At 33.6% G+C, this 21,278-nt stretch overlaps 1 protein-coding gene across 5 annotated transcripts in view; it reads left to right on the forward strand.

Annotated features, from left to right (window-relative positions):
• Positions 1 to 21,278, forward strand: part of ORC5 (origin recognition complex subunit 5) — a 94,878-nt gene that overhangs the window by 24,473 nt on the left and 49,127 nt on the right. For 4 of the 5 annotated variants that reach the window (XM_043968298.1, XM_043968297.1, XM_043968294.1 and 1 more), the window contains 6 exons: positions 4,749 to 4,797; positions 4,915 to 5,005; positions 7,155 to 7,207; positions 10,219 to 10,331; positions 17,628 to 17,660; positions 20,210 to 20,257. In XM_043968298.1, the coding sequence (XP_043824233.1) occupies positions 4,749 to 4,797; positions 4,915 to 5,005; positions 7,155 to 7,207; positions 10,219 to 10,331; positions 17,628 to 17,660; positions 20,210 to 20,257 (387 nt within the window). The remainder of the gene's footprint in view (positions 1 to 4,748; positions 4,798 to 4,914; positions 5,006 to 7,154; positions 7,208 to 10,218; positions 10,332 to 17,627; positions 17,661 to 20,209; positions 20,258 to 21,278) is intronic. The other variant, XM_043968296.1, reaches the window with a different exon arrangement.

A 21,278-nucleotide genomic window follows, 5' to 3' on the forward strand; every position in this document is an offset into this window, starting at 1 on the left:
TAACTAATTTCTGCCTATCTACCTGTAGAGAATGATAGAAAGATGATATATAATTTAGTAACTACAAGTTTAGGTTTTCTTCTTGGTTTATTTTGTGTTTCTTTAGTATATGCTAACTTTTTAATCTAAATAGAAGGAAACATACTTAAATCAGAAGCTCTGAATTCCAGTTCTCTTTAGTCATTGCTTATATTCCTTGAATATGTCAGTTTCTGTTTTAAAACACTTTTTAAAGAAAAAGTATCTGTATCCTTCATAAATTTTTGGAAATTTATATATTAAATATTTAGAACCCAATTAAACCCCAAATTGGAAATGCTAAAAGGCAAATAGAGGTAACAAAATTTGAAGTATAAAAATATTGAATTTAAAAATAGAAACTGATTTTGGGAGTCAATAAAATAGATAAGCCAGTGGGTTTTTTGACTTATAAAAAAAAGAGGAAAATCAGTATCAAAAATTTAAAAGGAAAATTAATAACATGAAAAAATAAGGAAAATTATTTGAAACTTTTGTCCAATTACATGTCAATAGAATTGACAAACTAAATGAAATGGATGATTATTTACCAAAAAATAAATAAAACACCCAGATTGAAGAATAAGAAGGATACTGTAAATAATCCAATCTCAGAAAAGGAAATTGTAATGAGCCACAAATGAATTAAAAGAAGGAAAAAAAACAATTGCTATACCTTTAGCTCACTTGAGGTCATCTCTCCATGGAATTGGAGGCATACTAGGGTATGCCCTTTACTAAATTTCTGAAATTACTATATCACCTCCTCTGGAAAACAAAAAACAATAACAACAACAAAAACTTGGATGCAGGTCTGTATTCATGTATATCTTTATTAAATTATCTCAAAATTTTCTGCCCTTTTCCTAAAATGATATGGTGGGAGGGAGACATAGCTTCCTTGATTTTTCTCAGAATAACTAAGGGAGGGGGCAGCTAGGTGGCACAGTGAATAAATCACCAGCCCTGGATTCAGGAGGACTTGAATTCAAATCTGGTCTTAGGTACTTGACACTTACTAGTCGTGTGACCCTGGGCAAGTCACTTAATCCTCATTGCCCTCAAAACAAAACAAAGTAAAATAACTAAGGGAGACTAGGTAAGGGAAACAGAGAAACAATTAAATAAATTACCTCATAAAGTATTTTTATTTCTGGAGAAAGGAAGTTTTACTTAGATCTAGATCATAACGTCTTTGGTATATAACTTCAAAGTATATTTTCATGTCAGTGATACTAATAATATTCAGAAGTTCCATTAGTGAATGAAAAAGGTATTTTTAAAAAGGAAGAGGTATTATAGGTTAATTATCATTTTTGAATTATCATCACAGACCATAAGAGAGAAAAGATATCTTTATCCTTTCTTTTTTTCTTTCTCCTTCAAAGGGATACTTTGGGGGGGGGGGGCAATGGGGGTTAAGTGACTTGCCCAGGGTCACACAGCTAGTAAGTGTCAAGTGTCTGAGGCCGGATTTGAACTCAGGTACTCCTGAATCCAAGACCAGTGCCTTATCCACTGTGCCACCTAGCTGCCCCCCACAAAGGGATACTTTTGATGAAAGGAAAAATCTTTTTGTCAAAATTATTTCATTAGCTTTATAAAATTGCAAATGGAAAATTTTGGGATAATTTAATAAAGATATATATGAATATAGACCTGCATCTAGGTTTTTGTTGTTGTTGTTTTTTGTTTTCCAGAGGAGGTGATTTAGTAAGTTGGGGTAGTGTAGGATTATAGTACAGTTCCTCTATGTATTTGTCAAGGGTTACCAATTCTTTTATTATTAAATTGTTTAACTGTATGGAGTCCTTTAGGATTACTCTCTTGAGTCTTATGTTTGAACGTTATATTTTCTATCCATCTCTGGTCTTTTCATCAGGAATGCTTGAAAGACTTCTATTTCATTAAATATCCATTCCCCCCCCCCCGAAATATTATATTCAGTTTTTCTGGGTAGGTTATTCTTGGTTGTAATCCCTGCTCTTTTGCCTTCTGGAATATCATATTCCAAGCCTTCCACTACTTTAATGTGGTAGCTATTAGATCTTGTATGATCTGACTGTGGTTCAACAATATTTGAATAGTTGCTCTCTTCCTGCTTGACCTCGGAGCTCTGGAATTTGACTATAATATTCATTGGGAGTTTTCATTTTGGGATCTCTGAGTTGGTGATAAGTGGATTCTTTCAGTTTTTACTTTACCCTTTTATTGTAGTATATTGGAACAGTTTTCACTGATGATTTTTTTAAATATGATCTCTAGGCTCTTTCTTTGGTCATGGCTTTTAGATAGTCCAGTAATTCTTTAATTATCTCTCCTTGATTTATTTTTTATTTTTTTTCAGATCAGTTACTTTTTCCAGTGATATAGTTCACATTTTTCTTCTATTTTTTTCATTCTTTTGACTTTGATTGTTTCTTGATTTCTCATGGAGTTATTATCTTCACATTTTAATTTGAGGCTTTGCTTGCAGAAGTTTTGACTAAATATTGTCTTCTGAATTTGTGGCTTGATCTTCCCCATTACCATAGTAGCTTTGTATGGTCACCTTCCTTTTTTTGTTGTTTGCTCATTTTTCCACCTGTTTTCTTGATTTGGAACTTTATGTTAGGCCCTGTTCCTGGCACAGGTTAGGGGTGGGAGATGGGGGAGGAACTCATGCTTGAAGCTTTTTCTGCACTGCTGTTTTCAGAGCTAGTTCTATGGGGTTGGAAGTTTTCAGTGTTTCCAAGGTGGTGTGATCTGGGGAGAGATGTTATAGTCATTCCTCTCTTGATCTACACTCTGGTCCTGATCCATTGGAATTGCAATCTGTACTGCTCCTCATGGTTCCTCTCCGCTTTGAGACCAGAAATGGTACTGTTCTAAGGGTTCCTGATCAGTTGGGGCCAGAAGATAACTCCTTAAGATTTATTGCTCCTTAGGGCTTCCATTCCTGCTTGGCTGAAAGTGTTCCTTTCTACCTTTGAACTATGACACAGAAGTGGGCATAGGCAATGGAATTGCCAAATAGTGTCTGGTCTTATGTGCAGTTCTATCATAAGTATACCCTATAATCTCTTTCTGACCATTGCTAGGTTATCTTACCATCTCTGGTTTGAGAGCTCCTGAAGCTACTGCTGATTGTGATTTCATCCATGTGGGCTCTGAGACAGCCTCTTTCTTCTGGGTCACAGATCTCTTTTTCCACCTCCTAAGTTGTCTTGGGCTGATAGTATGTCTCACTCTGACCTTTTGTTGACTCTGCCACTTCAGAGTTCAAGGAGGAGTTACTGTAAAGTTGTTTGGAGGGGAATTTTGGGAAGGCTCTGCTTTCTCTGCTTTGCTGTCCTAGCTCCACCCCAGAAGTCCCTCCTAGATGACCTCTGAGATTTTTTCTAACTTAAGTTTCTATTATTCTAATTAGGTTGTTATATTGAGTAGGGTAACAATACCCATTGAATGTGAAAGAGGAAATTAGAGGGATTTAGATGAAAGATTATTATACATAAAATTGAATTACCAACAGAATTTATAATCTCTGAAGATTTTACAAAACAAGATAGCTTTTAATCTGTTTGGAATGGTTTAGGTATTGTCCTACCTGAAGAAACATGATTTTTCAAGGTTTCCTCTGGCCCACAGGTCTTATTAGCAGTCAATTAGTCAATATTTTAAAAAATCCTACTATGTGCTAGACATTGTATTAAGCACCAAAGATATAGAAAGAGGCAAAAGACTGTCTCTGCCCCCAAGGAGCTCCCAATATGATGGGTTAGACAACCAACCAAGTATTGTTGGCTCCTCTAGTACCAGCTCTGCAACTGCCTGCATGACTTGGTAGCAAGCATTACCTGCCATATTTCTGATGTTTCAACTAAAATTTTTTTTTTAATTTTAAGAATTCACTAGTTACTATTCACATTCAGACAATTGTTTATTAATGAGTCCATTTCTTAGACCTAAAGATAAAAAGCCTAGCCAGGGTTGCTCCAGGAATATCCTCTGGGGGGAATATTAGTATTAGATATTGTCGAAACATGTTTTACCCTAAACAGGTACTTAAAAAAAATTTAGTCCAGATATTTTATTGAAGTATGACTGGAGATATGGAGTCAATATATTTATTTTGTCATTATGTTTATTTTCAGTGCTAGTTCATCATATTCATTTTGTCATACATTTGACTAACATGTTGACTTTCCACATATTTTTCTTCATATCACTAGTACCGGGCATGTAGTCTGCACTTGATAAAGGCTTCTTGGTTGATTGATGTATGTAGGCCACATTATTTCGTTATTTCAACGTGAAATTTCTGAAAGCAAATTAGCATTATTATACATACCTGACATCCAACTAAAGGAATTTTTAAATTCCTTTCCTTTTAAATGAGAATCATGTTTATCAATGGTGTAATTATCCATTGATTAACAATAGCTAGTTTGACAGATTTTATGGATTTTGCTACTGTAAATTACTTTGTAAAATTGTTCAATATTTGGGACTATGAAGAAGTGTTTTACAAATCACCGTTTCAAAGTGCTAGATCTATTCTGTAGTCTAAAAATCTTTGTTTTCCCTAAAAGTACTTGTTTTTGAAAGTATAGCTAAGGAACAATCTTCTAACAGGATTTGGCTTATTAAAAATTTCCTTGAGCATTTAAAAATATATGATAATTAATGAATTTTCTTTACCTTAGCTTTTTATAATAAATAACTTTTCTTTCTTTTTTTTTTAACTATAGGCAGCTCTTAACTTTTCTAAATATTGCGAACCTGTGGTAAAAGGAGAAGGTAAATGTCTTATTTTTATGTTAATTGTATTATTGTGTAGCAGTTTTCTAGGATTTATGTTACTAAAGTTTGGGTTTTTGTTGTATGTGTGTGTTTATGTATTTTTTCTTGATGTAGCTAATGAACGTGATACCCGTAAATTGTGGAGAAATATTGAACCTCATTTGAAGAAGGCTATGCATACTGTTTATCTCAGGGAGATATCAAGGTAAGGTAACTTTTTGCCAAAGTGCTAGGGAGTATTCAGTATGAATTATCTAGATATTTATTATGCTAAAATATGTATCTTATTCTTCACTTTCATATTAGGAGTAAGCTAATATTTGTAACCTGCTGGAAAGAAAGAGAAATTATTATTAAGTAACCTATTCCAAAATTATTAGATAGGAATGTGATATTCAGAGAAATTAGAGGATGTTTTTAAACAAGATTTGCTTTTCATACTCTTTAAAACATTTTAATTTTACATTAAAAAACAAACACACAGTATACCATATAAATCAAGAGGAAAAAGTTTGTTATTCTTCTGTTAAAATGGTTATATGACCTAGAGCACCTAGGTAGTAAAAACCACAATTAGGAATTTTCTTTAATCAATTTTATCCAAAAAGCTTTCTCAAATTCATTTCTTTACCCAAAAGATTGGTTAAAATATGAAAATTAATAAGTCTGGGGATATACTTAGAAATATTTCCTTACATTTAAACGTGTAAAAGAAAAGTGACTATTTTATTTGGGGAAGTGGCACAAAATTGTTTTTTTAAATTTTTATATTATGCTTTTACCAGTTAGTGTTCTTATCACATTAGTTTTAATTAATTTAAACTATTCATCTAATGTAATCTGATGATTATAACAACGAAGTGTTAATCATTATGTCAACTAAATGAAATTCTGAATCATAAGATGCTTTCAGAGAATAAAATAAGGTAAGCCACATTAGCTAAACTTTTAATTTACTAGCAACTGGTCCTCTCTGAGTTGAAAAATGAGATGAAAGTGTTTGCATTTTAAATTTAATCAGATTGAGATGGATAAGTTTCATTTGTCTATAACAGTATATATTAAGATGAATTACATAAACTACTTTGAGATGTATCTATTTTCCCAGTAAACACAACCCAGTGATTTATCTAAAGAAATATTCCTGAAATCTCAAATGAAAAAAGGAGAAATAAGTACTAATGAAATTAATATAGAGAATAAATAATTCTCTACAAACATACATTACTCAAACTGATTGTTATTCAGTTGTTTTTAGTCGTGTCCAATTTTTTGTCACCTCATTTGGTGTTTTCTTGGCAAAATTACTAGAGTTGGTTTGCCATTTCCTTCTCCAACTTATTTTACAGATGAGGAAACTAAGTCAAACAGGGCTAAATGCCTTACTAAAGGTCACAGCTAGTAAGTGTCTGAAGCCAAATTTGAACTCAGGAAGATGAGTCTTCCACTACTCTATTCATTGCATTACCTCACTGCTCACTCAAACTGATAGAACAAGGGGAAAAAAATTGGAAGAAGAAATTAATTGCCCTCCCTTCAAAAGAGGGAGACCCTCTTCAATGCGGAGACAGAAGTACCCACTCTCACTGCTTATGTTTGGTACGGTTTGCTACTAACAATTTACATTGTCAGAAAAAAAAAGGATCTGGAACTGGAAGAGACCTCAGAGGCCATCTACTTCAGCCCTCTCTTTTTCACTGTTGAGGAAACTGAGGTCTAGAAAAGTTAATTGACTTGCTAGTAAGTGTCTAAGGTGAAATTTGAACTCAGGTCCTCTCAACTTCAGGGTCAGTGCACTGCGCCACCTAGCTGCCCTACTTACCGGGTTATTGTGAAGATCAAATGTTAATGATATTTGTAAAACACTTTGCACACTCTAAAGTGCTGTATAAAATGCAAACTGTTCATAACAGTAATACCAATAATAATTTAAATTCCTTTGAAAAAATTGATTTGAAAAGCCTGTAGAACATTGTTTCGAATATGCTGAGGTGGGAAATCTTTGTCTTTTGAGGAGGAGATTTGTTTTTGTAAATAGGGTGAGGAAGCTGGATAATGTCCCTAGTACTTAGCACAATTCCTTGAATATAGGAGTAGTATTTCAATAAATATTTGTTCAATTGAATGAATGTAAGTTTTGAGTCAAAAACAAAGTGTGACTAAAAGTACCAAAATCATTTTTTAATATTTGGCTTTTAAACTGCTTATAATAATGTATTGATTTTAAAATCTCTTATTCATAGACTAATTGACATTGTATACATCTGTATTCCTCTAGAATTGTACAGTTTTCTTAAGGATATTTTTTCAAGTACATTGAGCTAATTTATCATATTCTTTTCTTGAACTTTTAGTTCACAATGGGAAAAATTACAGCAAGATGACACAGAAATGGGACAATTGAAAGGTAGCAAAAGCAATAAAATAAGTTATCAGAAATGTTTATAACTAAGTCCAAATGTTTAATTAAAATGTGGATATTAATTATTAAGAAACTATGTGGAATAGTTAATGGACTTTTCCTGCTATTCAGGTACCTCAGTGAATTTTTTGAGAAAAGATTGTTTATGAAATCCTGTTTTCCTTCATTTTTTTCCACTGGCTTTGCTGTTAACTGCCAGGCTCTGGGGGCATGGTGCTTGTGGTTTTCACTAACATACATTGATCCATGTGTTGGTCCACCCTAGGAGAAAGCTGTGGAGAGCTGAAAGATGCAACAAACATTTATTAAGCATTTGCTTTGTGCCAGGCACTTTGCTAAATGTTGAAATAGTTCTTGGTGGGATGGAAATATATTGAAATGGGCAGAGAATTTCTAATTTTCTTACTTTAGACATAGAATATTGGAAAGGGAAATAGCTTCTTTTGGTAATAAAGTGTAGAGTCATAATGACTTTTTTTTTTTGGATAGAGGTATAACTTGGTATAGCAATTTGTCTTTTCAATGCCTGATTTTGTTAGATTTTAACTTCATCATTTCACTAGGTGAATACTCATGTCATGGTCCATACTTTACATAAAGTAAGAGATGTTCATGTGATCCCTTATCGAAATGAAGCTGACCAGTCATCCTTAGCCTGATATTTTCCTGATAGTCCTGCTCTACCATATTTCCCATCAACAAAAGTGACCAAAACTTGATGTTACTATTTTAGAAAATGATTCTGTGTGCAACTTAGAAGGATAAATCTTAAGAGTCTAGGTAGGGTGATTTTGGGAAGTTGATGTTCTATTTAAACTAAAATTTAGTTGTTGTCAAAACACAATGGTTATAATTGAATGAACAAATAAATGCTTTGTCACTTAAACAGGCCTATTTTTACATGTCAGCAGGAAATACAGTCTTCACCAGCTACGGCTAAAGTTAGCATTTGGGTAGAAGATAGACTGTTCTGAATTTGTCCTTATTAATTTAAACAAATTATAAACTGAACATACTATCTTTAAGTGTGATGTGTAGGCTGATGCCATTTCTGCTAGTTTTCATTGACACTTAAAAGTACAAAGTCAATATTACCTAAAATCCTATTTTATTATACATGATAGTACTTTATAATTTACTTTATATTTTATGCATGTATTTTCACTTCTTTTTTCATTAAAAATGTTATTGGTAATCCATACCCTTTGGCAATAGTCATTTATGAGAGGAATAGCCCTTATCCTAATATCCCTCAATGCCGGTACCTTCTGTCTGTCTATTATCTTCAGCATATCTTGTATATATTTGGTGGTATATAGTTGTTTGCATGTTGTCTCCACCATTAGACTATGAGCTCCTTGAGAGCAGGAATTGTTTTTTGCAGTTCTTTGTATTCCTAGCACTTAGCACAGTGCTTGGCACTTAACAGGTACCTAATAAATGCTTTTTGACTGACTGACATCCATATTTAACTTGAAGAAAAGTAGATACTTAATAAATGTTTGTTGGTTAATTGAAAATTTATTTGTAAAAATGTGTCAGAACAGAGCTGTTTTTCTATGGTGATGCTTAAGAATACAATATTGTATATATTCCAGTTTACCTTGTTTCATATAACTCCCCTAAAGAAAGCAAATAGCTGCTGCTAGTTAAAACAGGCAATAATGCATTTAAAATAATAGTTACCCTTTAAAAAATAAAATTTGTTTTAGTAATAAGAAATTTTAAAATTAAGTAACTAAGAATTCAGTATGAGTGGGGAAAATATTTTCAACATTATCATTTTCATAATCAGGTCATAGTTTAAACGCAACACATTTTGTGAGTATTTGTAAAAAATGACAATTTTGTCAATTTTTATTCAATTTTATCCAAAAATTTAGTGAGTATAATAATACTGTGGAACAAAAAAGAAAAAAATGCATAACCTCTTCCACAAAATCCACAGTTTTGTGATGATAATAGGGTTTTAGCCTAACTTGACAATTTTTTTTTCATTTTCATATTTTTTAAAATAAAATACAGATTTTCATGTTTGGAGTAATTTTTAAATGATAAGAATTCTTATATTTCTTTTATTACGTTGTTATTATCGTCCCAAGAAAAACACTACCTTGTCAAATGGAAAAACTCTTAATCTGGGATTTCACTAGCCTGAGAAGTCCTAGATAAGTGGACTCACTCTACCAATGCATGTTGTCACCTTCTCTGTGGCTTGTAGTCCTTAGAAAGTTGCCTGCAATACAGAGTTTCAAGTGACCTCAAGGTCACATGGCCAGTATATTATGTGTCAGAGGCTGGACTTGAATTCAGATCTTCTTGAGTCTGAGGGCCAGATTTCTGTCACTCCCCGACATTGCTTCTATTCTAGCTCTTTCCCCCTCCCATGGAATTACAGTTTCATTTAAAATTTCTTATTAACTAGAAAACTGATATGGGAATCAGTTCTGCCTTCCAAGAATGTGGGTTTTGAAACATACTTGAGTCATAATGTTAGATTAAATTAAGATGATGAGAAGACTTGAAATCAGTCATCCATGTATTCCCATTGAAGAAGTTGGACTGCTTTGGCTTAGGGAAGAAAAGGATTGGAGGGGGAATGATAGGGATTTTTAAATATATGAAGAGTAGTAACAGTGACAATATAGTAGACATATTTTACTGGGCCCTAGAAGGTGGCACTAAAACCAGTGGATGCAGAGAGGTTCAACATAAAGAAACAATTCCCAGTAGTTATCCAAAAGTGGCAATAGATTCTCTATTACTGAAAGTCTTCAAACAAAAGCTGGATTACCAGTCTTCAGGAATGTTTTTAGTCAGGTTGGGTGAATTGACTTCTAAGGACCTTTTCATCTCTGAGGCATAGAATCTGACACTTGTTTTATCAATTGCACAGGTTTGTGGTAAGAAAAAGGATTTGTTTACTGCAAAGTGCTAAGTCAGTGTTACTTGTTTTATTATTAATGAGCTTTTTTATAAAAAAATATTTTCCATAGGTCTTTCTGCACATGCTCACGTAGAACTTCCATATTATTCCAAATTTATTCTAATTGCTGCATACTTGGCTTCATACAATCCAACGAGAACAGATAAAAGATTTTTCCTAAAGGTAATTTCTACATGCTTCCTATACTTCATTTTGAGCTATTTTTTCCTAAAGATTACAAGTGTGTTAATAGAATTAAATACTTTTGCAAAAGCTGTAAATTATTGAGAGAAGTAGGGTAAAGTGAAGAAAGTAGAATTCTTTTTTGTATGTATTTTGATTTTCTCCCATTAACGTTTTGCATTAAAGTTACAGTCTGGAATTTTGGTGCATTATATGGAAGCCAGTTAAGATCTAGGTGGTAATTCAGCACGTAATGTATTAACTCTGAATTTTTTGTAAATCAAATCTTGATTGACATGTGGTACATCAGAAGCTTCTCAAGTGCAGTAGCTGTTTTTCTGGCTTTTTTGCCTTGGTAAAATTCTTCTTATAATATATCCTGTATCTTGTGGATTATGAACCAGAACTCTTATTTTTTTTCCTGTTGAAATAATAACCTAAAATATCCCATTTTTAGACTCTTCTAGAAAGAAAAAATATGCATCTTTGATTTACCAGTAAAGACATTCCTCTAACTGAGGAATATTTAGTTAGAAACTCTGGATTTATTGTGAAGTCTAGAAAAGCTACCCTCTGGGAAGGAATTAAAAATAGTTTTTTAATTTTTATAAAATTCAAATATGAGACTGAATTGAAAATTAAGAAAGAATCCCTTGGGAAGGATAGTGTCAATCAAAAGTTATATTCTTTCATAATCTAGTATTCACTAGTTTTATCATGAGATAATGATAAAATTATTTTTCAATGAATATAAAAGAAAGCAGTGCCATGTCCTTTCTGTATTAAAAGAATTGCAGAATAGTTTTACTAGAACTGTCAACAAATCTGTGTTCTTGTCATCACATTTCAGCTATCGTGTATGGGTATTGTTGGGGTATGACTGTTAAATAAGTAACACAGCAAAATTATATTGGGGGAAAATTATATGGATTATTCCTTAAGGGTTTTTTTTTTTTATTTGAGCCCAAGGAACATAAAGAAATGGTCTGTAGTAGAATTTTGCCAAGGCTCATGAATAAATAGGTATATAAAATAAAATTGAGTCACATAGGTTTACTTTTAGTCTCAATATAAACTGTCACATTCAGAGTTAAAACACAATTATTCCCAACCTTAAATCTTTTTTTTTCTATTTTTTTTTCTTTTTATGCAGCCTAGATCTCATAACTGAATGTTTAACTCAGAGTTAGGAGAATAATGAAAGGGAGATAGTGAAGGCCACCAGAAATGTTTATCAGCCTAGTAGTATTCCATAAGTAGAGCTTTGGAGAATATTACTTTATAAAATAAATTATAGAGCATTTAGTCCTCTGGCTCTAATTTACCCTCATCATATTCATGAACATTTTAGAAAATTTAGGAAAATTAGGATTATGCCTTAAGATTCCAGACAGGTTAAGAAAAATAAGTGGTTTTAAGTGAAATGTCTCCTATACCAAGCTTGATAGAGGGCCAGCTTCAGTCAGAAAGGCCTTCCTTCAAATTCTGCCTTGGACACGTACTGGCTTATTCGGGCAACTTTGCATTTCTCTGAGCATGATGCTCTAGGTACACACTAGACACTTAATAAAGGTCTTTGTTGTTAAACGAATATAGAAAAGTTAGGTTTTCTCCAATTTCAGTATCATCACCTTTATCTTAAAAGTTTGAGGGTCATATTTTTCTTTTGCTAATCTGTTCTTAACCATTTATTCCTTTTCTACCCTTGATCTGGGCTCTAAGCTGTTAGCCAGGAATGAGTCGGAGCCTGAAAAGAAGGGGCATGTTTTTGAGAGTGTTTATCGATACAAATACTTGTACTTTAGATCATTCATTGCTTTGTACTGTACTTATCTTTGGTCCTCCGTATTGCATTGTTTTACAACTGAGAGACAGTAGCAGTGAATAAAATTGGCAAGAGTATTGGGTAAGTGATTTTTGGTTTTTTTAATGTGTGAATGCCAGATATGTATTTTGCTAAATGAGGAATCAAAACCAGACTACTTTGTAAATATGCCAAGGGTCATTTATACAGCACAGCTGAACAAATACAATTAATTTTAAAAGTATGAAATCTCAAATGCTTAAATGTATTTGTGATCTCATCAGTTCAGGAGTTCCTTCAGTGATACAGATCAGAACCCGTTCTGTGACTTTTTCCCATGTCCTCACAACATTTCACCACAAGGGGTCTTCTTTGCCTTTCTTTTGCTTTTCTTCCCTTCTCCTTTCCTCCTTTCCCTTCCTGTCCCTTCCTTCTTTCTTCCTCCTCTCCCCTCCCATCTTACCCCATCACCTACCCTATCACCCAGGCATCAGAACCATACACATAGCTGAATGGTCTCTCATATACAAGTCAAGAAATGCAAATGCAAAGGACACACACAGGGAATCTAAGAGATGGAAACTAGGATGTGGCAAACTATCTCTCTAAGAAATACCTCTTTATAAGTAAATGCCTCTATATAAATACAATAGAACAAAGATAATTGAATATAAAATTGAATGAGAATAGATCCCAGGTTTCCTATAAACAAATGAGCAGCCATCTTTTTATAATCCTACAGTTCATTTGTGTGTATATAAAATATATGAGAAAAAAATTCCTATTCAATTTTATCTCCTACCAGTGTCTAATACACTGGCCAAATTGTTCTCCTTTTTGTTCCCATATCATTTAAGTAACTTTGCTATGTTCTTCCTGAATATGGAATGTTATCTTTCTAACCAAATTCAGGGATCACTTTAAGTGGGCCCTGAAGAATTTTAGAACTGAAGAGAAATTTAGGGTTTTTGTTGATTCTCATTACTATAATCTCCTATAACATTTAGTGTCTTGTTATTTGTTGTCATCTACTTTTTTTTAAAGACTTACTTTGCCAGTAAAATTATGTATAATATACTCTTTGAGGTCAGAGATTGTGCCAAATTTGTTTAGTATCCCCCTTGATATTAAGTACATAATAGGCCTTGGATATTTGTTTTAAATTTAACTGAAAACTGCTTTTCCTTGTTTTATGGAAATTCATATTCAGTGTGTGCTGGATTTTGAAACATTGTTGAGAGTAGTAATAAAATTTGTTAAATTAGTATTCTTATGATCAGAGTAAAGAATTAAGTCTGAGTTTGGCCAATTTCCACTGTTTTCCTAAGTATAAATATGTAATATATTCGTTTCATTGCCTTTTTTCTTCCATTTATTTAGCTGTTTACACCATTAAAATAGAAGCCTATTATTTGAAAGTATCTTTTTGGCATTGCAATTTGCAGGAGAGCAGTTAATAGCCATAATTTTATGTTTTGTGAAATTCCTTTTGTCTAGTCATAAAATCAATTACAATATAATAGTACAGAATTTCATCTATGACTGACTTGTCACTATTGTAAATGCTGTTAGATATATTCTTATTTAACTTTTTAAAGCAAAGATTATTTGAATAGACAGCAAAATTACAAGTAACAGATACTCATAGCATCCATACACTAATAATAATAATTTGATTATTGCAACCTTTATAACAGTGTAATTACAAATAATACACATATTCTAATGACTGTAATCCTCCATGCACTAAAATAATTTGATTATTATAACATTAACGATGAATAATCTTAATATAATCACTGAGTTCCCTGATTCCGATTTTGCTTAATGAAATCACTTTGGAAAATTGTTGTTTTTATTCTTTTAAATCAACTTATTCAGTTAAGAGATCTGTGAAAATCATTTTAGGAATAGTATTTTTCACATTTCAATTTCACATGTGATTCAAGTTTTTAGTGAGCTTCAAAACAGCAATTTGACTTTAGGGTTTATTGAAATGGCCATTGTATGTAAATAGGTTTTTAATGAATTTTAAAATTTGTCCTTTGTTGAATTAGCTGTTCTCTTTACCTCACGGAACATGTGACTTCTTGGCTAGTTTGTTATGAACTCAAGCTTTTGTTTACAAATGCATGTTAATATCATATTGTAGTTACATTTTCAAAATTGCTTTAAAAGAGTGGATGGTGCAGTGGATAGAGCACCGGCCCTGAATTAAGGAGTGCCTGAGTTCAAATCCGGCCTCAGACGCTTAACACTTACTAGCTGTGTGACCCTGGGCAAGTCACTTAACCCCAAGTGCCCTGCAAAAAAAAAAAAAAAAAGAGTAAATCAGTAAGCAGATTTTTTTGTGGAGATGGAGGAAAAACTTAACCTACAAAGCTACATAAGGATTACTTTTGTTAGAGGTATTCTGCAAGCTTGAAAAGAGCTGTTACTTGATCAGGGTGGGTACATTCTCTTCTGATGCAGATCACAAACCATTCGTGCCTTAATTGAAAATCTATGTGAGGTATTGGAACCAAAAATTAAGCTGAAAACAGACCTTTTGGTGATAAGCTCTTCCAAACTAGACTGGCCATTAAATGACAGATGATTCCATTTCTAGTTTTTGAAACATTTCTAGCTTGGTCTCAGCAGTAGGCTGGACATTGATAATTTTTTTGGTCGTGACAGCCAATGAAATTTATAAAAGTACAAACTAGCCCCTTGCTATTAGTAAATTTCCTTCAGCTTCTAAAGTGACATATCACAGTAGTGGAAAAAGGGAAGCAGAAAATGCTAGGAATCTCATAGTTTTTAAAGCAGTTATAAACTTTAACTTAGCATTTGGCACTTTAACTGTGAGGTACTTGTACAGCGACCAGTAAGTAGAGATATTACTGATTGAACTGAATCATTTCAGTCTTAACATTCTCACTGTAAAGGAAACTAGAATATAGAGGAAGTGGTAGCTAAATGGAGACATGAATAGGCTGCAATCCCTTGGAAAGAAGTAGTTAAAAATGAGAACTTGAATAAAGGATGTCCTTAAATAATTGTATGAGTAATAAAGAAAACAGGTTGGTTGTGTTGAAAGAGTAATAAATAACCATTGGACAGCCTGTGTGTTTTTCTGGAATCCTTATGCTATCAAATGGCAAGAAAGTTTTCAGCACCATGGATGGACTCCCTGTCTTGAGTTTATATTGGAGAATGTGGACAAGAATTACAGAGGTTATGCAGGCATGGATTGGTTGTCATTTGCTTTATTGGAAGAAAAAAAACATATCAATGAGATTATTAGTTGCTTTGAATGTTAGTGTTCTAACTTTGTGGGACCTGTTAATGCCTTTATCTTATTGGCATTTCCTATAAGAAACCAAGGGGACATCCTTACCATAATAAAGTATTTGAGTAGGATTTTGGTAGAGGTTGTTAAATGCTCAGTGGGGGAAAAAAAAGGGCTTCCAAGTTGAGATGATGGAATAAGAGGTTTAAAAAGGAATCAGACTTTTTGCATACCCATCAAAAACAATCAAAAGAATTACCAATAAGGAAAAATAGTATTTAAAAACTACATAAATAAAAATTAGCTGATTGCAGCTGATGATAAAAAACTCTCTGAAGGGGCAATGAAATAACTAAAGTACCAGGAGCTTCACAGATAGAAAAACCACGTAAGACTTCCGGAGAGACATGCTCAGATGGAAAAGTGATAAATTAATTAAAATAATGAATTAAATTATGCAAATTAAATAATAATTGAACCTGGTAAAAATCACAGGAACAAATAAAACCTTTTCAGAAACAAACAAAAAAGCATAAGGGGAATGATGAGCTGGAGTTAGAATAAACTATGCTTTAAAAAAAGATAAAGAAGAAATATTTAAAAAATAATTATATTACTAATGTAATAGAAAATGAGTCCCACAGGACACGATATAGGATTCAGCAACCTGGGTCCCTGCCCTGAATAACCTCAGAGGGGAAAGAACTGTCTTAGCTGGGTTTCAGCTTCCTTTCCCTCAGGCTACGTGCAGCAGTCCTATCTGGCAACCCCTCCTGCTACCTCCCTCAGCTCTCTTTCTTTCTTTCACATGACTGAGCCAAATCGGCATCTGCCAGTGCTTGCAGAATGTAGGTTGGTATGGATGATTACTCAGTTGTTTCAATAGTAGAGTCCCTCTCCTAGAGCCATGTTCTGCACAGTCGTAGTATCAAGAGTTCTCTATTTTTAATTTATAAAGAATTTTTACCTACTTTTGTCTTCTATGGATTTAGTTGTAATCATTCTACATCTAGCACATAGTTCCTTTTTTGGTTTGTTAGAGAGCTCTGAAGGACACAGGTTGATGAATCTTGTCTCTCAATGTTAGGAATCTAAAAGAGCCTTACAGCCCAGCTTCAGTAGTCTACTTACCAGTAAAGCAGAGGGGTCAAAAAATAAGTGGCAGGAGAATTAAAGGGGAAAAAACCCCAACAACACAACAACTAAAACCAAGAACCTCAAAGATATAAAGAGTAAAAGACTCAATAAAGATCCAGAACCCAGATAGCTAAAACAGGAGAGAAGATCCTAAAAGCAGAAGGAAGAATGAGGTAGACCTCAGAGAGAATACAAAGAAAACAAAAACTAAAAAGAAAAATGAACCAGTAGTGCTTGATGGAAAATAGACTCCTAAAGATTCCCTAGAAAGTATGGAAGAATAAAATAGTTCAAAAGTTTAATAAAGCTTATTAACAGAAGGAACGAACCAAGTCAGAAATTGTAACTTTGAAAGCAAAATTAAACACATATTTGAAAACAAATTAAATCCTTGTTGGAGAATCTAAAGGGAAAGAAATGAACAGATATAGAACACATCTAGAAGGAAGCAAAGAAAAGCTGGGTAGCTTTGAAAACAGTGCATCGTATTTATTAAATAGGTTTTCTTGAAATGGAAATTCATTGTTTTATATTGAATCCTGTCTTGTTTTGTTGTGTACCTGGAAATGTTCTTTTTCTTTTCTTGTTTTGAAGTTAAGTTGAAAATTAATAAAAAATTTACAAAAAAAAAGAACACATATTAAAATGGAAGACAATTTAGAACAAAATGAAAATGCAACAGTATTAAAAGAACACATGAATTCTGTAGAGGTCAAGGTAAATTATTTTGATGATAGTATGTGAGTAATCAATCAAAAAAATGAATATCATAATGCAGGAAAGGAAATATAAGAAAACTTTTGAGAGCTTCTGAATACATGCAATGAATGATTTATTGAAGGAGTCCATATATCAGTGGTGGGGAGAAAAAAACATGCTTCATATTTCCAAGGTACCTAATGGTTAAATTAATAATTTCATTGACAGTATATGTTGCATGAAAGTAGAACAAAGATCTTCAAGTATGAAGAAAAGGTCGTTTGAATAATGCAAGTTTGTTTTATTATTCTAAAGTATATATATATATATATTTTTTTTTCTTTACCACGCCCCAGTATTTTTACTCCTTCGTTTCTTTGTTTAGGCTGTGGTACAGAAGTCAAAATCCTCTTCACAGGTACAATCTTCTTAACCAGTTTTTCCCTTAAATTTTTTTTTTTCACTAAAGCTCTCATTTTCAACAAACTGCAGAAGTAGAAAAAGACATCATCCTTCCTCTCCTCACTACCAAGGTGTTTAGATTTCTGTGTATGTATTTTTACAAGCCTTAACTTGACCACAGTAGGGAAGGAATTTCCTTCCATGAGGGCATAGACATCAGGTCCAAGAGTACTATTCCTGGCCCTGGTCAGAGGCTCATGGATCTAAGGGCAAACAGGAAGGGAATTCCATCACCAAGGCAAGGGTTCAAACCCTAGCCCCTGTTCTTTTTGGTGAAGGCAGGAAATCCTTCTCAAAAAAATGAGGCTCCTAGGCAAGCCCTCCAGGACTCAAACAGCTAAATCAGCAGAGAATAGCAGAAGGAGAAAAGAGCAAGATTTGGACCAGGGGAGGGCAGGAGTTCCTAATCACTGGGCCTCTGGGCTGAAACTCTCAAGGTCTTCATTAAAACTGCATTACAGGGGCAGCTAGGTGGTGCAGTAGATAGAGCACCGGCCCTGGAGTCAGGAGTACCTGAATTTAAATCTGACCTCAGACACTTAACACTTCCTAGCTGTGTGACCCTGGGCAAGTCACTTAACCCCAATTGCCTCACTAAAAAAAAACAACAAAAAAACTGCATTACAAGTCAGAATTATGAAATGGAGTTTAAGAAACACTGAAGAGGGGCAGCTAGGTGGCACAGTGGATAGAGCACCGGCCCTGGAGTCAGGAGTACCTGAGGTTCAAATTCAGCCTCAGACACTTGACACTTACTAGCCGTGTGACCTTGGGCAAGTCACTTCACCCCAATTGCCTTATAAACAAAAAAAAGAAAAGAAACACTGAAGGATCAAACATCAATGCATATTTCCACTATAACCCAAGACTTCATCATCATTATTAAAGTTTGACAAGTTATTTCTAACAGTGACACCTCCCCACCCCAAATAGGATCATAGATATAGAGTTAGAAGGGACATTAGAGGCTATCTAGTTCAACTCTTTTTCACATGAGGATACTGAGACCAAGGGAAATGTTTCCATATGAATCACTAGGAGTGGTACAGGTCGTCAGATTTGATCATTTGTTAGAAATGTTGTAGAGGGCATTCTTGGTCATTTATAGATTGGACCAAATGGCCTTTAATATCCTTTTCAGCTCTTAATATCTGTGATTTTTGAATATTTAACTTCTTGATGGATTTTATCTGAGAAATGTTTTAAGGTAGGGGAAAAAGCCATTTAACATACACAGTCGTTAGAGTTGGACAATTAGCTGCAACAAATATTTCTAAGCAAGAGTTCATCAGTCTACTTCAAGAACTAGATGAGATTAATTTGAAATTAGCAGCATCCACCTTAATTTTCATATAAATAGATTGCTTTAAGTATTTAAAAGTATTTCATGCTCCATTACTTAGAGAATCCTTTGTTCATACGTAATATAAAAATAAATTTCAACCTTTTCCAGGTTCTAATTCAGATCTATTCAATTCACATCAACAAGATTTAAAATATACAAATCAAGTCAACAAATACTTAATAAGTGTTTATTGACTGACTAACACACATTTGGAAAAGGCTTTTCACCAAAAGGCTGGTCAACAAGCAATGAAATATTATGGTCATTGCAACTCAAAATTCTACCAAGGTGTATAAGGGTTGTGCTCTTGCATCAAACTAGATAATACCGACACTGATTTTGATGTATTGAAATATAGGAATAAAGTAAAGCAAACAAAATTAGAAGAGGATACCACAAATGATACAAATAACATAACATATGATTTAACAGTTAAAATCAGTGAAACATCCTTTTCGTTTGGAACTCTTTTATAATTAGTCAAGTTCTGCGTTTCCTTTTAATCCTCTTTTTAGCCTCCTTGTACATTACTCCCCCTCTCCCACTTTGAGATCCATCCAAACTGGCCTTCTCTTTATTACATTACACTGCTATCTCCTATCACTTACCTTTGCAACAGTTTTCTCCTATGGTGGGAATGCACTCCTGCCTTTACTCTCTACCTTGTAGAATCCCTCTCTTTCTTCAAGGCCTAACTCAAATACCACCTTCCATATGAAACCTTTCCTCTTTAACTGCTAGTGTCCTTCCTCCAGGGTTGTGCTGGTCAATGTTTAACTGACTGGAAAAAAAATGCTTAGACACTTTTAAATTTAGTCTGCATTACTAAGATTTTCTATATCACTTAAGTCTAAGCAATTAACAAAACAATAAATCAAACTGTGCTTTGTCATTTGCTGATTTCCAAGGTACAAATGCTTACACTGAAAATTTAACAGTTGGATGGTTTGAGAAGGCACTATCACACCCTTGCTTTCTTCTCAAACTACCTTATAGTTAATTAATTTTATATTTATTCTATGTATGCACACATGTAATAGACACATTGCATTCTTTCTAATTGTGTCCCCATTGCCTAGTACATCATGGGTACTTAAGTGTTGGTTGGTTGATTGATTATTGATCTTTTTTTCAGCTTTATTTTTTTAATTCATTTTCAGCATCATGGAAAAATCAAGAAAGCTAGTTTTATGAAAAAACATGAAAAGGTATTTACATTTTCCTTATTTTCCTTAGAAAAATATTGCTGTGTGCTTCATAGGAGAGACATCTATTAATAGTTTAGATTTCTATTTCTTTTTTTTTAATTAATAAAGTATTTTATTTTTTTTCCCATTACATGTAAAGATAGTTCTCAACTTTTGTTTATACAAGCTTTCCAATTTCAGATTTTTCTCCCTCCCTCCCCCCTCCCCTAGACAGCAGGTAATCTGATATGGGATATATGTGTGTGTACACATAATAACATTATGCATATTTCTGCATTAGTCATGTTATAAGAGAAAAATCAGAGCAATGACAAAAAACCTCAAAATAGAAAAACATCAGCACCAAAAACAAAAGAAATAGTATGATTCATTCAGCATCTATACTCCACAGTTGTTTCCCCCCCCCCCCCCCCTGGATTTGGAGATCCTCTTCTATCCTTCTGTACCATTGCACTGGTGAGAAGAATATAGTCCATCACAGTAGATCAACACTCAATGTTGATGATACTGTGTACAGTGTTCTGGTTCTGCTCATCTCACTCATCATCAGCCCATGCAAGACTCTCCAGGTTTCTCTGAACTCCTCCTGCTCATCGTTTCCTACAGCACAATAGTATTCCATTGTATTCATATACCACAACTTGTCCAGCCATTCCCCAATTGATGGGCATCTCCTCAACTTCCAATTCCTTGCCACCACATAAAGAGCAGCTATAAATATTTTTGTACATGTGGGTCCCTTTCCCCTTTCCATGATTTCTTGGGCAGAAGACCCAAAAGTGGTATTCCTGGGTCAAAGGGTATGCACAGCTTTATTGTCCTTTGGGCATAATTCCAAATTGCTCTCCAGAATGGTTGGATCAGTTCACAGCTGCACCAACAATGCATTAGTGTTCCAATTTTTCCACAGCTTCTCCAACATTTATTATTTTCCTTTTTTGTCATTTTAGCCAATCTGATAGGTGTCAGGTGGTACCTCAGATTTGTCTTAATTTGCATCTCTCTAATCATTAGAGATTTA

Source organism: Dromiciops gliroides, chromosome 5 (assembly GCF_019393635.1).
Source record: "Dromiciops gliroides isolate mDroGli1 chromosome 5, mDroGli1.pri, whole genome shotgun sequence".
In the NCBI taxonomy this organism is placed as follows: domain Eukaryota; kingdom Metazoa; phylum Chordata; class Mammalia; order Microbiotheria; family Microbiotheriidae; genus Dromiciops; species Dromiciops gliroides.